This window comes from Bufo bufo, chromosome 4, assembly GCF_905171765.1.
Source record: "Bufo bufo chromosome 4, aBufBuf1.1, whole genome shotgun sequence".
Classification (NCBI taxonomy): Eukaryota; Metazoa; Chordata; class Amphibia; order Anura; family Bufonidae; genus Bufo; species Bufo bufo.
The window spans coordinates 180,647,447-180,665,461 of NC_053392.1; the positions used below are offsets into that span (position 1 = coordinate 180,647,447).

General features: G+C 40.9%; 1 protein-coding gene across 1 annotated transcript in view; it reads right to left on the reverse strand.

The window, feature by feature from the left end:
* VEPH1 (ventricular zone expressed PH domain containing 1) overlaps nucleotides 1-18,015 on the reverse strand; it is a 662,929-nt gene that overhangs the window by 568,737 nt on the left and 76,177 nt on the right. The window contains exons 3-4 of the mRNA XM_040428144.1: nucleotides 10,520-10,735; nucleotides 8,407-8,581 (exon numbers count right to left, since the gene is read on the reverse strand). Coding sequence (XP_040284078.1) covers nucleotides 8,407-8,581; nucleotides 10,520-10,735 — 391 coding nt within the window. The remainder of the gene's footprint in view (nucleotides 1-8,406; nucleotides 8,582-10,519; nucleotides 10,736-18,015) is intronic.

The following is an 18,015-nucleotide window of genomic DNA, read 5'->3' on the forward strand; positions in this document are numbered from 1 at the left end:
TGTTCTCGGACCTTCCTGGACGCACTTCCATAGTTCGACATGACATTATCACTGAGCCTCAGGCAAAAGTACGGTTAAAACCATACCGGGTACCCAAGGCTCAGCAACAAGCCATCGCGGAGGAAGTACAGCTAATGCTCCAGCTAGGTGTCATCGAGGAGTCAAAAAGTGAATGGGCCAGTCGGACAGTCTTGATACCCGAGCCGGACAGGACATTGCGGTTCTGTAACGACTTCCGCAAACTGAATGAGGTGTCCAAGTTTGATGCGTATCCCATGCCCCGAGTGGATGAGCTTATTGAGAGGTTGGGCCAAGCCCGGTATTTTTCTGTGTTGGACCTCACCAAAGGGTACTGGCAGGTACCCTTGAAGGAGGCTGCCAAGGAAAAAAATGGCTTTAATCACGCCAGAGGGGCTGTATCAGTACAAGGTATTACCCTTTGGCCTACATGGCGCTCCCGCCACATTTCAAAGGCAAATGGACATTGTACTCTGTCCACATCGTCGGTACGCTTTGGCGTACCTGGACGATATCGTTATCCACAGCCCCGACTGGGAAAGTCACCTACCTAAAGTACAGGCTGAAGTGGACTCCCTTAGGAAGGCTGGCTTAACTGCTAATCCAAAAAAGTGCGCAATAGGGTTAGAAGAGACCAAGTAACATAGTAACATAGTATATAAGGCCGAAAAAAGACAATTTGTCCATCACGTTCGGCCTGTTATCCTGCAGGTTGATCCAGACGGAAAAAAAAAACCTGTGAGGTAGAAGCCACTTTTTCCCACTTAAGGGGGGAAAAAATCCTTCCTGACTCCAATCAGGCAATCAGAATAACTCCCTGGATCAACGACCCCTCTCTAGTAGTTATAGTCTGTAATATTGTTACACTCCAGAAATACATCCAAGCCCCTCTTGAATTCTTTTATTGTACTCACCATCACCACCTCCTCAGAGAGTTCCATAGTCTCACTGCTCTTACCGTAAAGAATCCTTTTCTATGTTTGTGTACAAACCTTCTTTCCTCCAGACGCAGAGGGTGTCCCCTCGTCACAGTCACAGTCCTGGGGATAAATAGATGATGGGAGAGATCTCTGTACTGTCCCATGATATATTTATACATAGTAATTAGATCTCCCCTCAGTCGTCTTTTTTCTAAAGTGAATAACCCTAATGTTGATAATCTTTCAGGGTACTGTAGTTGCCCCATTCCAGTTATTACTTTAGTTACCCTCCTCTGAACCCTCTCCAGCTCTGCTATGTCTGCCTTGTTCACAGGAGCCCAGAACTGTACACAGTAAAGAGGAAGGACTATAAAGTGGAAGGACTATGTTCTCATCATGGGCATCTATGCCCCTTATCTTATTGGCCTTGGCAGCAGCTGCCCGACACTGGTTTTTACTGCTTAGTTTGCTGTTTATTAAAATTACTAGGTCCTTTTCCATGTCAGTGTTACCGAGTGTTTTACCATTTAGTATGTATGGGTAATTAGCATTATTCCTTCCCATGTGCATAACCTTATATTTGTCAGTTTTAAACCTCACCTCATCTGCCACTTCTTTGCCCAAGCCTCTAATCTATCCAGATCCACCTGTAGCAGTATATTGTTCTCTTCAGTGTTAATTACTTTACACACTTTAGTGTCATCTGCAAAAACTGATATTTTACTGTGCAAGCCTTCTACAAGATCATTAATAAATATATTGAAGAGAATAGTGCCCAATACTGACCCCTGAGATACTCCACTAGTGAGGTACCCCTGAGGTACTCCACTGGGGTATGTAATTGGGCGCGGAATTATCAAACCTCAGGTGAACAAAATTTAGGCAATTCGGAATTGGCCCCGACCTGTCACTACTCGGCAAGTAAAGTCGTTCCTGGGTATGGTGGGGTACTATATGAGGTTTGTTCCCAATTTTGCTACAGTCGCCGCACCATTGACAGGCCTTTTGAAGGGACACAAGTCAGTGACGGCTCAGTGGAATGAGCAGGCGGAAAAGGCTTTCTCCGCTTTGAAGTCTGCCCTGTGTGGGTCCCCGGTATTGGTGACGCCTGACTTCAAGAGGGAGTTTGTGGTACAGACTGATGCCTCAGAAGTAGGCCTCGGAACTGTACTCTCTCAGGACATCAATTGAGAGGAACATCCTGTTGTTTTCCTGAGCCGAAAGATTACCCCAGCCGAGACTAGGTACAGTATAGTGGAGAGAGAGTGCCTGGCCATCAAATGGGCACTCAAGTCTCTCCGCTATTATCTGTTGGGGAGAAAGTTCAGTCTGGTGACCGACCACTCCCCTCTCAAGTGGATGAGCCAGGCCAAAGAGAGGAATGCTCGGGTCACCAGGTGGTTCTTATCATTACAAAAATTTTCTGTGGAACCTAGGGCAGGCAGGTTACAGGGAAACGCAGATGCCCTGTCTTGTGTATACTGTCTGGCGGGTGTTCACCCCCCCAGGGTTGAACAAACGGGGGAGGTATGTAGGAAGGGCCAAGGGGCCGTCATTGATGGAAGGTATGTGTCACCGAGGCTCCTGGCCTCGGTGAGGTAAGAGCCAGTAGTTTTAAGTGTCAGCGGCAGCTAGTGCTGATTAACACTGTTGTTAGTATGGCTATAAAGCCGATCTGGGCCGGCTCTTACTGGGAGTAGCCAAAGTGCTGGGTGGGTGGCTTCTCCCCACGCTCCATGACGGGTCTTTATTAGCCTATATAAAACCCAGCCATTAGTCTCAGCTGGGTGTGGTTGATCCTCCATCGGACAGGGAAGCTGTGGAGACTCTGTTTTGGGATCTGTGAATTGGTGCCATGCTAAAGGCTTGAAAGCCGCAATGCTGGAAAACAGGCACCTAAAGACTGCTGTGGACAGCTGGGAGAAAGACTGCTAACCAGGTTAAGATTTTGTTCTATGGACATTGCATGGTGTGAACAAACACCAAGACTGTGAACGGTCATTTTGTGTTTCCTTATGAGTGAATAAACACCGAACTGTTTAAGTTAAAGACTTTGTGATTGCCTTTATACTGCGTCCACTAGCCTGTCTACCAGAGCAAAACCCCATTATATATATATATATATATATATATAATATATATATATATATATTTTTATTTTTTTTATTTTTTTAGCCATAATATATTTACATATATTATTATATATTTAGAATATATAATATATTACAATATATGTAAATATATTATGGCTCAAAACATCAGTAGTAGTTTCCCACATATTGTGCATTTATATATATCAGAAGTATGATTTAATCTATATTTTTTTTTCCTTTTTTTTAGTAATTACACATTTATTTTGTGCCATACATTTTTTACAATTACTAAAACAAAATATGAAATATATAAATTTAATTTATCCTCTATTTCTAAAACGTTTCTGCCGTGATTTGAACTCACAACCTTCTACATTAGAGCCAAGAACCACTACGCTATACAGCTACATGTTAACCTGCATTGAAATATGAAATGATACTTCTGCTGTATAGGAATACTTACTACATGACCAACTACTAGGAGGTTTTTCTGACATAGTTTGTCATTCAGCTTTATAGCTGAGTGGTTAAAGTCCCTGTCTCTAATGTAGAAGGTTGTGAGTTCAAATCCCGGCAGAAACTTTTCAGAAATAGAGGCTAAATTAGATTTAAATACACTGGGTGACACCAAGCACTGACTCCATATATGGACATAGCTATATATGGAGTCGGAGCAGGGACTCCTAAGCCGCGGACTCACACTGGGGGATTCCCACACTGTACAGAGATCTTCTGTAAAGACCTCAGTGGCACCCTCCCCTCTTCAGAACAGATGGTGCCTGGTTTAATGCTCGGTTTCTCCCATTGACTTCCATCGCAAAGTGTTCTACTCGAGCATCAGAGCACTTTGGTGCTCGATTAATACTAGTCCCTATCAGTAAGTCTTTGGAGTGTGGGAGGAAACCGGAGTACCTGGAGGAAACCCAAGCAAAAACATACAAACTCCATGGACCTCAGCACTGCAAGTCGACAGTGCTAACCATTGAGCCACCATGCTGCCCAAGATGTATATTCTGTGATAAGGCGAAACAGGAATAGTCACTGACTCACAGAGCTTTGCTGTTGCACTGGTAATATGTGAAATTTAAAGAGTAGACTGTGCACCTGTCAGTCATATTAACTTTTTTTTCATACCAGGCAGCTTAAAAATGCTGTACTGGAATGGCAAACATTGGAAAAGAGGGCCCTTGTGCACAACCCCTCTATTGCCCTACAATATTGATTTTTTTTAAATCATCATATACATTTTTTTCTTTCTTTTGGAGCTATGTATCATAATAATTTACAATATTCCCTTTACATTCTAATTTACACCATCTGTGATCTAACGTCTTTCGCTACTATTAGCTGTACATGGACAGTTACCACTTATGGGGCGCCAGCGAGTAAGATTGTATGCATGTGCAGAAGAAAGTCCTAACAGCTTGTAAGCACCATATGAAGCGAGGTGCATAGAGTCGGGATAGTGCTACACTGACATAGTCCCCATAGGCAATAAGCAGGCAGAGGAAAGTAAATTATCATGCTTCTGCTGCTCTCATGTGCTTCTAGCGTCCTTCAGTGCTCAGACAGGTGGGAAAGGCCTAAAGAGTGGCATCTGTGGGCTGCTGCAGTATGAGAGGTCCCAACACTGCTCTGAGGATAGATGTAGCATGTGGTGCCCAGTGGTATCAGGTGTACATTGTGGGCAGAGAGTCACCAGCTGTGTGGTAGAAGCTGCTCATACACCAGTGACCTCCAGTGTCCTATCACAGTGAAAGGCCTGGTCTTTACCTCCCATTTGGAACCTATCCCAGAATATGCTATAAATTTCTGCTAGATACGGGTCCCACCTCTAGGACACACACCAATCTTGAGAATGGGGCCCTGTCTCCTGCTGGTGATTGTCAGAAATGCGTAAGCAATGTTTTATTTTGTTTTGTTTTTTCCTTCGGGGCGTACATTACTTAAAGACTCTCTCTATTCACTTCTATGGTAGTTCCAAAAAGAGTCGGGTCAACAAAGGGGTGCCAGTTTGTTGACCCAGCTTTACATGAATTCATAGTGGGGGATTGGTATAAGTGAGTGCTTATTTAGCACTCTCCTAGTATGCTGCACACGTATATGTGTCTTTAGTTATTTTAATTGCTTTTGTTGGTATAAATCTATGTGTAATAAAGTTTATGTTTTTGTGGATCTGTAGGAGTGCTCACTTTTTGTTGCCATACATCTTGGCTTGTTTTTCCTTCATGTATGTTCACTATGGCTGTGATGCACCCAATCTATTTATTTTTTTAGGTTGTGCCTATCACCCTTTATGTTGGACTTTAGGTTGGATTTGCTAACCATCTAATTCCTGACTCTTCCTCAGACAACAAGGATTAGGCAATTTAATTTTAACTGCCCAATCCTTGTGTTCTCGGTGAGATAAGCTTCTGCCAGAGGAGTATGACAGCATATTGTCCCAAATCAGGATACATGCACTTTTGGCCAAGCCAAGCCTGTATGTGTGCAGAGGGTCGGGGGAGATAACTGTCAGCTGGACAGCTATCTAATATGGATGCACCTGCGTATTGGGATGTGCTGACTAACCTCCATTTTTTTTCTTTGCAATCTAATATGAATGGCCTGTCTTGCACAGTCCTTTACTTGCAATTTAAAAAACACAAAAAAGTGTCATTATTTCACGGTGATTGTGGGCTGCCTTGCTGCACAAACTGCACATATTGAATATCCACCTTTGCCACACTGCCCCCCCAAAAAACATCTACCACCACTGTACACCACTTTTCCCAGCCAACAGTCTAACCAGTCACTTTCATCTCAGGATCATACTACCATATTGTTACTCTCTTCTTATTTTTCGCTAAACATCTGTTGAACTAGCTCTTCAATCCCATTATTTTTCTACTAGTAAAGTGTGTTGTTTGTGTAGACGCTGATTTCATCTGACAGTATGTGGACCATGTAATTTAAAACCAAACTCATCCGTGATTGGTTTGAAGTAAACACAGGATGTCCTGGCTTGGTTATATATCAGCCAAATGAATGACCATGCCTTTGAATAGTTTACTCAATTGAATCCATTTTTATAGTGTTTCTAAGAAAATTAACCGGATTTCTAAGAAAAAAAGTTAGTGACCCTTTACGCGAAATTTTTATATTATCCAAGTGCATCTAAAATGAAGAATGATGCAACTTGACCATATTCTTGACCAAAATTTATTTTTGTTTTGTGTCTACAGCTCATTTATAGACCTATGGATCTCCATGGTAACAGACTACAAACAAACCCTTTGCAGGGTGACCCTGCCGTAATGTTCCCTTTCATTTGCTGTTTTTTTTTTTTTTTGCTAACATGCATTCAATAGATTAGAAAAAGGAGCAGAGAGATGAAAGAGAGTAAAACTGAAGGAATAGGCTTGGGCTAAATGACACACACCCAAAGATAGTAGCAACACAATACTAAATTGCAACTAGTGAAAGTGAATAGGGTTGTGTTGCGACATACAAGCTGCTGTGATTGCAAACCACCACTTGCAATAAATCCAGCAGATTGTAGGGTCGCAATTGCGGTAACCAACCCCATTTGCTTTCACTAGTCACGACATAGCATCACGTTGCTGTGATCTTTGCCTGTGAAAAGGTGTCACAGGTAAAAGACGCTTTGCAGCCCCAGCCTTTTACAATACACCCATTTACATCAGTTGATATACCTGTAAAAGCCAGAACCCGGCTTCCAGTTGTATGAGCTGAAACTATATAGTGAAAATCATCCAATATTTTCTGCTTACTACAAGCGTATTCTTGTAAACTAGATATATTAAGACTGCAAAGATTAAAAAAATTTAAATTATGGAAAGTTTAGAGGGATTCTGTCACTGTATGTTTAAAACAATAAATTATACTGGGCAATGTGTGCAGTTAACAAGTGCCTGATGAGTAGTAATAAACCCAAGCATACAAAGCACTTACATAACTACCACAATAAATCCAGACTTGTCTAAAATCCAAGCTACAGACATGTAGGTTTGCTCCAAAGAACAGAGGAGGCGTATTATTAGTTGGAGGACTCAAGAACATTACATGAGCAAAGTAATGTGATTCGTCACAAATTAATTTGTCACAAATCGCTATAAATCAGGTATACCCAGGCCACTCTGCCTTAGGGTACAGCCACACAGAGCCAATTAGCCTGCAGCTGCCGTTCATTTAATAATGAAGACCGCACTGTATAGTTGGTCTTTATTGTTAATGGCCGCACGGCACCTTTAATGCACCTTTAAACGGGGGCTGTACCCACTTCTCCAACCCTAGTGCTCTTTTGCCCTACAGGTGGGAGCCCTTTTCTACCATCTGCTTTTCCTCCTTTTCCACATCATCTAATATCGATGAGAATATGTCATCAGGAACATCCAGCTCCTCCTCTCTCTGCATCTTGCTGACTTTTCTAGGACATGGGGACCAAGAAGGATGATTTGTAAGAAGTGAAGCCAACAAAAGATGAGGATGGTCATCATTAAGACTCGGTTCCCCCCTTAGGGGTGCAGATTGGATGGTATTGGTTGGCTGAATTACATATCTTAGTTTATGGCTGATGTAGGAATAAGTAAATGTAGGAATAAATAAAACTGACGCAGAATAACTCTCCCTGCACTCTCCTTGCACTCTCCCTCTCCTATATTCTTCTATTAAACGTTTTCAGAAACAATGTACCAAGTGCATGAGCGCTTGCCACGTCTCTCCCTGTGTTCAGCTCACAGGTCAATGAAGGAGATCGCAAGGGATGAGGGATTTATAGGTTTGTAACATCACAGGGGATTACAATCTGTGGATTGGCTGGCTGCATGGCATTATGGGTGATCTTCCCTGGCTTGTCTCCTCTACAGTTGGGGCTGTATTACACCAACAGATTATCTGATAGGTTTTCTGACCATTCATTGGTTAGATGGCCGTTTACACACACAGATCTTTTGTTGTACTCACCAACTATTGGTCTGATTGTACAAAATTCGTCTGTTGGTGTAATATAGTCCTTTGTTTTGCTTTGTAACACGTGCAGCCGCCATTTTAGAAAAAAAGTGATTTCGTTACCACACAGCGCAAGAAAATTCAGATTTGTTGCCAATTGAAGTTTTCCTAAACCTTGGACCAAATTCAGCTTTGAATGCCATGCTACTCTCAATACTAATAGTAAGCATCATGCCCCTAGAGGTTTACCCATGAAATGACCACATGCCATACTCCTAAACAACGGCATATAATGTATTACACCAACTGTAACACATCTGCCACCTACTAAAATTGTCAAAAACAAGGATAAAAATACGGCATAATTATCTTCTGGTATAGGCATAACCAGACAGTAGCAGTAGTAAATTAGTGAAACAGAATACCTTGTAGGATGCTCTTTATGATTGTCTCCGTGTGATCCGCCAGTAGATCTGCTTTAGCAATAGCTACAAGGGAAATGTAACTTGACATATTTCTACAGAGTTCCTTGTTCCCTCTCTGGAGGAATCTTATTGCAACTGGTACAGCGAGTGTCATAATTGAAGGTCTGTTGTAGTTCTGCCAAACAAACAGAAATATATTAGTAGTCTAATACAGCATAATGTAAGCTATCATATGGGGCAACAAACTTATGTAAAATGTGAATAAATCCAATTTAACGTTAATCATAGAAAGATGTATCATAATACAAAAGATGGGTGACATCCTTACCTGCCCCAGGGTCCATTCATCTTCATCATACAGAAATGATACGCCTCCTTTATTTTAATTGTACAGAAAACAGATGTCAAATAGAATGGTACCACAGGGTGCCTATCCTCTAGCATCCTCTTGCCATAGACTTGCATTGTACAAGTGCTTATTGTATATATGTTTTTAACTGCTACTACCACTAAAAGAACAGGTAAAGATAGGTATAATAGGAAAACAAATATTACTACCATTACCTGACCACTGTTTCCTCTAAGACTACTATCACACTTGTTGTTTTTAGGTATTGTGATTCGGCAGAGGATCTCAACACCAGAAAAAAAAAATCTGTTTAGTCTTCATGCATTCTGAATGGAAAGAGATCCATTCAGGATGCATCAGGATGTCTTCCATTCCAGCAGCATTCCGTTTTGTGACCAGGCACAAAACCGCTGCAAGATGCGGTTTTGTGTCCGGTCATAAAAAAGGAAAAGAACTGATCCATCACTGAAAACATCATAAGTCAATGGTGATGGATCTGTTTTCTTAGGAGCCTTTGACTTTCATTGTATTTAGTGATGGATGCATCCTCATGTGCAAAATGAAAACGGACCTGTTTAATTTCCGGTATTGAGATCCTCTACCTGATCTCAATACCGGAATTAACAACGCAAGTGTGAAAGTAGCCTAAGGCTACTTTCACACTTGCGTTCAGAGCGGATTCGTCTGGTGTCTGCACAGACCGATCCGCTCCTATAATGTAGACGTTTGGATCCGTTCAGAACGGATCCGTCTGCATTATAGTTTAGAAAAAATTCTAAGTGTGAAAGTTGTTCAGACGGATCCGTCCAGACTTTACATTTAAAGTCAATGGGGGACGGATCCGTTTGAAAATTGAGCCATATTGTGTCAACTTCAAACGGATCCGTCCCCATTGACTTACATTGTAAGTCTGGACGGATCCGTTTGCCTCCGCACGGCCAGGCGGACACCCGAACGCTGCAAGCAGCGTTCAGGTGTCCGCCTGCTGAGCCGAGGCTCAACGCTGCCAGACTGATGCATTCTGAGCGGATCCGGATCCACTCAGAATGCATTGGGGCTGGACGGATGCGTTCGGGGCCGCTTGTGAGAGCCTTCAAACAGAGCTCACAAGTGGAGCCCCGAACGCTAGTGTGAAAGTAGACTAAGCTGTGCACTCCTGGAAGTAAAGAGTTAAAACGATATACAACTGAGGTAAACAAGCGTAATAACAGCTCTTCAGGGTGTAGATTTTTTAGCAGATTTTGCACTTTTGTAGAGAACACAGCTAAGTGGAAACATTGACCCTTAAACTTTTCATAAGACCCTTCTCGAGGGAATGTGAAAATCAAAATGCAACAATGGAATATTTTTTTGTTGGTGGAAGGATTGTTTTATTAAATATATAGGGCTACAGGTCAGCACTAGAAACATGATATTAGTATTGAGCAATGTTAATAACAGGGATTAGTTTGCAACATTCTGCCTTTCAGAAACAAGAAATGGACAAATGGAATAGCTTTTACTGTAGTATAAAGTACCAGTTAGGGAGAGTTCACATCAGCATTATTTTTCCATCAGAAGAACAGAAAAATAAATAAAAAAACAAACAGATCCTGTAAAAAAAAAAAAACAGATCATGTGTGTCAGTTATGCACATTTGACATCCATTTGAGCCATTTCCATGCAGGACTTTTTTTCTGTCTAAAAAAAACAATCTCAGATTTCGATTTAAGAAATCCTAAAATATTCTTGAAAATATATTAAAGTATTCTATAACGTACTCACTTGCAGTATACAGCTCATTATGTCAGATGCAATCTTTCCATGAGGAGTATCTTCATCTTTTGTTGCTGCTTTCAGATTGTGCTCCAGACATGATTCCCACAGTGACACCAGAGCTTTCCCATGCCTCTCAATAGAATCTGTCTCTCTAATCGCTGTTGTGATACGTGTGATACAAATTTCTATGACCGCTTGATCATTGTCATTACTTTGGTAATCCTGTAATTTATATGAAACATGTACAAATTATTAATGAGTGAATTGATTCTATTAATGAGTGAATTTCCCAAAAATGTGGATTCTAATGAACGTGAATTTCTTGTGATTTGTTTTGAGCGAATCACAGAGAGACAGAGAGAGAGAGAGAGAGAGAGAGAGAGAGAAAGAGAGATCTTCTCTCTTTCTTGTCTTCTAGGGGTTATATTTTTCTATGTTTTTTTGTTTTTTTTGAGAGAAAAAATATGATTTCTAGGAGGCTTTAGAGTGTTATCAACCAATTTTCAGGAGCATATTTGATTCGGACCAAATAAATTTTTTTGAAAAGTTCGTTGAATCAGAGACAAAACTAATTTCAAGATAGTCACTCTTCTTTATTAAAAATCTTTATTAAAACATAGTTAATACGCATATAAAGTATAATAACAATATCACTATACAGTATATATATATATATATATATATAAATAAATGAATACCAGGTATATATCTATAATGTTGGAAAAGTAATTGAGGGGGCTGAGTTTAAGGCTGTTGGCTCCCCTAGCCAATGGCAGCTGACGCTTGAGGACCATAGTTAGGACAATTTTCTGCATAGTTAGCACTCAGCTGAACAGGATTTCGTTTTACTTATACAGTAAAGACTGTTTCTTTTCTGGACACTATGCACTATTTTGGACTTTTTTGGCCTGTTATGCCGACCTCACTTGATGCAAACCTCCCAAGTGAATGGAAAAGTAATGCACATATATGATCACCACACCATTCACGTCTATTAAACCGATGTGGATGGAGCAGGGACCTGTGTTCTCATAATTGCTGGTGGTCCCTGTGGTCAGACACTTATCCCCAATCCTGTGGATAAAGGCTAAATGTTCTGTGGGAAAATGTCTGTAATACATAAGACAGCCTGTCAACTCTGCTGACATATCTGTTTTAGTATTGTATATAATAAAACAATTCAAATACATCATTTTTGGCATGCTGAATTGTTCTGAATAAATTGAAAGCTGTGTGTTGTGGCAGGTTTACACGTTGCTGTTGTGATGCGTTTTAAAACACCATAAACACACATAGAAAAAAATATTGTATATTTTGCCCTATAAGACACAACTGCCCATAACACACACCTAGGTTTTAGAGGAAGAAAATAAATACTTTTCTTCAGACCTCAGCTCAGACCCCCAATTAGACCTACAATGTTAATCAGACCTCAGATTAGACTCCCAATGTTAAAAAGACCCCAGATCAGACTTCCAATGATAAAAAGACCCCAGATCAGACCTCAGATCAAACTCCCAATGTTAATAAGACCCCCAATCAGACTAAAGATTAGACCCTCAATATTAATGAGGCCTCTATTCAGACCTCAGATCAGACCCCCAATCAAACCTTAGATCAGATGCCCAATTTTTATAAGACTCCGAATAAGACCTCAGATCAGATCTCTATGTTTAAGCTCCCATGTGAAGCAAACCTCAGATCAGACCTCCATGTTAATAAGACCCCAATATTATTCAGACCTCAGATCAGAGAAAAAAAAATAAACCAACTTACCTCTCCTGCTCCGGACGCTGCCACTGCTAACATCCAGTGCTCTTCCTGCTCTTAATACCGTGCTGTGCAGTGCCTCACACCGCACAGCGTGACGGCACAAAGGGCCAATGTCCTCATGCTGTGCGTGGCAAGCCTGCAGGGGAATACCAGGAAGCAGTGATTACAGAGCTCAGGGAGAGCTGCATTCACTGCTTTCCAGTCCTCCTGTACTAATGAGTGCTGAAGCGCTCATTAGTATTCGCACAATAAGACGCACCAACATTTTCTGCTCAATTGGGGGGGGGGGATTGCGTCTTATAGGGCGAAAAAAATACAGTGCATAAAAAGTGCATGCAGTTTTACTGTGATTGTTGCAGTTTTGTGATGTGGAAATTGCCCATGCATTGATTTAAGGCTACTTTCACATTAGCGTTTTCAATTCCGCTATTGAGATCCGTCAAAGGATCTCAATAGCGGATGAAAATACTTCTGTTTTGTCCCCATTCATTGTCAATGGGGACAAAACTGAACTGAAATAAACGGAATTCACCAAAATGCATTCTGTTCCGTTTGGTTGCGCTCCCGTAGCAGACAGAATAGCGATGCAAGCAGCGTTTTTCTGTCCACGATGTGGTGCGGAGGAAGACGGATCCGTCCTAACACACAATGTAAGTCAATGGGGACGGATCCGTTTTCTCTGACACAATAGAAAACTGATCCGTCCCCCATTGACTTTCAAAGGTGTTCATGACGAATCCGTCATGGCTATATAAGACATAATACAACCGGATCCGTTCATGACGGATGCATGCGGTTGTATTATTGGAAGCATTTTTGAAGATTCATGATGGATCCGCAAAAAACACTTGTGTGAAGATAGCTTAAGATGTTTGACCTGTAAAAAAATACAGTTGCTGTACAAACGCATGCATGTTTTGTGGGTTTTTTTCCAATGCATTTTTTTTATCCATTAAAGGGTTTCTGTCACCCCACAAAACTCATTTTTTTTTTTTTGGATAGTTAGATTCCTCATAGCGCGATATAGGAGAATATAATAGTCTTACTTACTTTCATGCGGCCGATTCTTTATAAAACGAAGTTTTATAATATGTAAATGAGGGCTCTACCAGCAAGTAGGGCGTCTACTTGCTGGTAGCCGCAGCAGCAATCCGCCCCCTCGCCGTGTTGATTGACAGGGCCAGCCGTGATCTCCTCCTCCGGCCGGCCCTGTCAGTAATTCAAAAATCGCGCGCCTCTGGTCATTCGGCGCAGGCGCTCTGAGATGAGGAGGCTCGTCTCCTCAGCACTCCCTCAGTGCGCCTGCGCCGATGATGTCTTCTCTTTCGGTGATGTCATCGGCGCAGGCGCACTGAGGATACGAGCCTCCTCATCTCAGAGCGCCTGCGCCGAATGACCAGAGGCGCGCGATTTTTGAATTACTGACAGGGCCGGCCGGAGGAGGAGATCACGGCTGGCCCTGTCAATCAACACGGCGAGGGGGCGGATTGCTGCTGCGGCTACCAGCAAGTAGACGCCCTACTTGCTGGTAGAGCCCTCATTTACATATTATAAAACTTCGTTTTATAAAGAATCGGCCGCATGAAAGTAAGTAAGACTATTATATTCTCCTATATCGCGCTATGAGGAATCTAACTATCCAAAAAAAAAAAAATGCGTTTTGTGGGGTGACAGAAACCCTTTAAAAAAAAAAAAAAACAGCAACACAACAGCAATGTGTAAACCCTTCCTCACCAGTTGTGAGATGTATCCTTACACAGTCTGACACTGTTCAATCAATGCTGACACTACCAGACAGTGTATGGACACAGGAATTTGAAAAGGCATGTCAGGAGAGATTTCAGGTCCTCTTTAAATGGATTCTCTGGGACTGATTTAAAATGGCCTCCTGCACCCTGTCCTAGACTGTGAGTAGGCCTGGTTGCCACCACTTGCAGAGCTGCCTGGGGGGTGAGGGGATGGGGCCTCACTACACTGCTCTACAATAGATGGTAATGAAGTGATCCTGCCATCATCACTGGTCAGCCTGACAGGAAAACTCACCAATATGTAGTATATGCAAGTGTCCCTCACCCCCTAGACAGCTCTGCAAGTGGAGGCAACCAGTCCTGTTCACATGTATAGGATGATGGCAGCCATTTTAAATCATTCCTGGAGAGCCCCTTTAAGGTTATGCCCACATCCAATTTGTGCCATTCAAGGCTTTGTTCTCATCTATGGACCCTATTGCCTATTGACTTCATGTTGCGCTATTCCTAACGATACATATGGCAGAACTGCCAAACTGAGCCTTTGAGGACAGCCACATGCTTACTGCCAAAAAACGTATGCTGCTAGAAAAGGAAGGAAGATGATGCCTACATACTTGAGCCCATTGACTTTTATTCTAAAAAAGCTTTTTGAGAGCACAGAAAAATGTAGCAGGCTGCGTGATCCAAAATATAATCATCCTGTGGCATCTAAACATGTTTTAAAGGGGTATCCCATGAGTAATGTAAAAAATGAAAATACCTTTCTAACAAAGCTAGAAACAGCCCTGTACTCACATGGATCCAGAGATCTCCCCATTCATTGCTCTGCTAGATATATATCAAGCTGACAGCTCAAGGGGTGTCTTTTCTGCTGCAGCCAAGGGGGCGTGTCCATGCTCTCCCTATCACAGCTCAGGAGGCAGTAGAAGGATGGAACTGAGCATGTGCGGCCATCTCAGTGAGCAGGACAAAGAAATAAGAAAAAGGACAAAGAGCAGGTGGCGCTATACAGATCGATTTTATTGAATAACTCACCATACCAAATTTTTAATTACATGCAATTACAAAAGTATTCAGATCCAGGTGCTAGTTTGAAAACTGTAAAATATTTTTTGTGGGACAACCCCTTTAAGGCAGGGGTGCAAAACCTTTTTTTGTTCGAGGGCCACATTGTCACATTGATTTATTTCATGGGGCTGCAAATAAAAAAAAAAGACGATTGGAGCTAGTTTTCAACAGCCTATTACACAGGCCGATGTAAAGTGAATGGGGAAGAATAATCGCTACCACAAACATTCCTTACGCAGTTCTCTCATTATCGGTAGCCCATCCCTGATTACACAGGGAGATGTGTTGGAAATCATCATACATCTTTTATCCTTATAAAATATGCAAATCAGCCGACAAACGAGTGATTGTTGGTTTATAGGCTGATCTGTGACACAATTATACAGGCCAGTTGTCAGTAATAAGCGTCTATATGAACACTTGCTCCCAGTAAACAGATAAATAATTGTACAGTGTAAAAGTAGCTTAAAGGGATTTCCTGGTGAAAAAGATTTTTTAACAAGTTTCTGCAGCATAGCCCTGAAAGAAGATTGATACTTACCTTCTCCAGTTCTCCGCATTGCCCCACTGTCTCCATCTTCCGGTCCCTGTGCTGCCATCTGGATGGCTGTGGGCATAGTGTTGATGTGGCCACAAGCAGCAGGTCACTGCTGAAGCCAGTCATTTGCTGGAGCGTTGCATGTGACCATGGCCAACATGTAAACAGCTCAGGGACCAGAAGATGGAGTCAGCGGGGGCAGTGTGAGGAACACGGGAGCGGCGTGGAGCTTGAAAGAATTGAAAGTTCTGTTTTAGAGGCCATACTGTAGGAACGAGTTAAAAATTTATTTTTTACCAGAAAACCCCTTTAAGTAGCGATGTTTCCTTTCATTCTACCTCCTATTTATAATCATAAATTAGTTCACTAACACTCACTGGTTATTACCGCCTCCTGTCCCCAATTATAAGTACCCTTCAATAACCAGTAAGCACTTTTCTTTACTAGCGGGTGAGCGTTTATTAGTTAACCCTTAAATAAAATGACCAGACACTTTTTTTATTATTTACTTCAAGTGGTTTAAACGGTTATAACTTTATGTGTTGGACTACCACAATAATTTTTGCAACTTTTTTTTTTACGTGACACACAGGGCTTTATAGTATAATTTTTTTGTTTTATATGGGGGGCAACTACAACATTTTTAAAAAGTAATTAAAAAAACTATAGCTCCTTATTCTTTAAATATGCAAATTACTATTAGTTCCTTATTTTGGTCATATTGTTATATAATATGTATAGTTTCATGTAAATGGGGCAATAATGGCAATGGTTTTGGTTGGCGTGGGTGTTTTTTATTTTATGTATTTTATTATTTTTACTTAATTTTGTTATATATTTCTGCTTCAAAATGACCTTTGGGGAACATTAACACTTTTTTTATTTTGTACTTTATCCATTTAAATTTTTTATTTTATTTGTATTCTGTTAATTTTTTATTTTAATTTGTAGTACTTTATTTACTTAACTTTATTACTTATTTCTTTTAAATATATATTTTCCACCAAATATGTGCCCCAAGAGGTCATAAAAAGACAGTTTCGGGAAAGCAAACACTTTACACTTTTTTCTATTTTTTTTTATTTTATTTTATTTGTATTTTATTACTTTCTTATTTATTTATTTTTTATAATTTTATTTTATTTATATATATATATATATATATATATATATATGTATATGTATATGTGTATATATATATATATATATATAGTGAAAATATGGCAGCACCAACCAATATTGGGAATGGGTGATAGCTCCAAATGAGAGGCTTACCCAAATTGTATAGCTGAAAAGTAGAGCAGCACTCCGAGATTGCGGTAAAAAAAGGATGTATTTATTCACCCGTAAGTGACGCGATATTTCGGCTCCAACATGAAGCCTTTCTCAAGCAATATGAACAATGCAAAATAGACATATATAGTGAAAGGAAGTGACATCATCAAACTGAAGTGCTTACAAAAAAAAGCTGTCATTAACCCATGCTGGCGTCAATAGCAATATAAATACATCAAGATATTACAATTCATCATAAAACATGTGTAATTCATTCATAGTACAGTACAATAAAACAACAATATCATAAGTGTCCATACATGATTGGTGCAAAATCAATGTGTACATAAAGTGCTTTAAAAATTACTCCCAACAATAAATGGTTAAAAAGGTTATCTCAATTCATTATGTATGGGGAATGGCAGGAACACATGGTGGTGGGCGTGAGTGAAGGCACATAACAAGGCAACTTACATACCCCCATTACGAATCGACCGCTGAGCACGGCGTGCCCGGTCTTCCAGTGTGCATGCGCCAAACGGCGCGTCGTGCAAATGTCATATAGAAGCGTCATCACAAACATGCGCCTGCGCAGTATTCAGTACTCCTCAAGAATCGCCATCTTGGAAAAGGTAAAACATAGGTCAGACGCAGCTGTTGCACAGCGTCATCACCCATGTAAACTACCATTCAGACAGTGGCAAAACCATGCTATTCATACATTCGACACACTGTTACTTATAAGATCATCTGTATCCAACTGAAGATATCGTCAGGCACCAACTATTGAATCACATACAGGGAGCACCATGTGGGAGGAGCCGAGTCACCAGCAATTGCACACAGCATTAACCCTGCTGATCCCGTAACTTATGAGGGATCTCCTCATGTCATCACAATCATACTAGGGAGACTGAACACCCATATTATCGCAGGCAATAACGCATGAAAAAAGATGCCTAGAAAATAATTCTGGGGTTGAAGTTGCGTTGATTGTACATCACACCATTCATCAGTCATGTGGTCCTTGTCCATTCACCACAACAATCTGTGTGTAAATAAGAGAAAAATAATTAATATAAATATACCCTCCACAT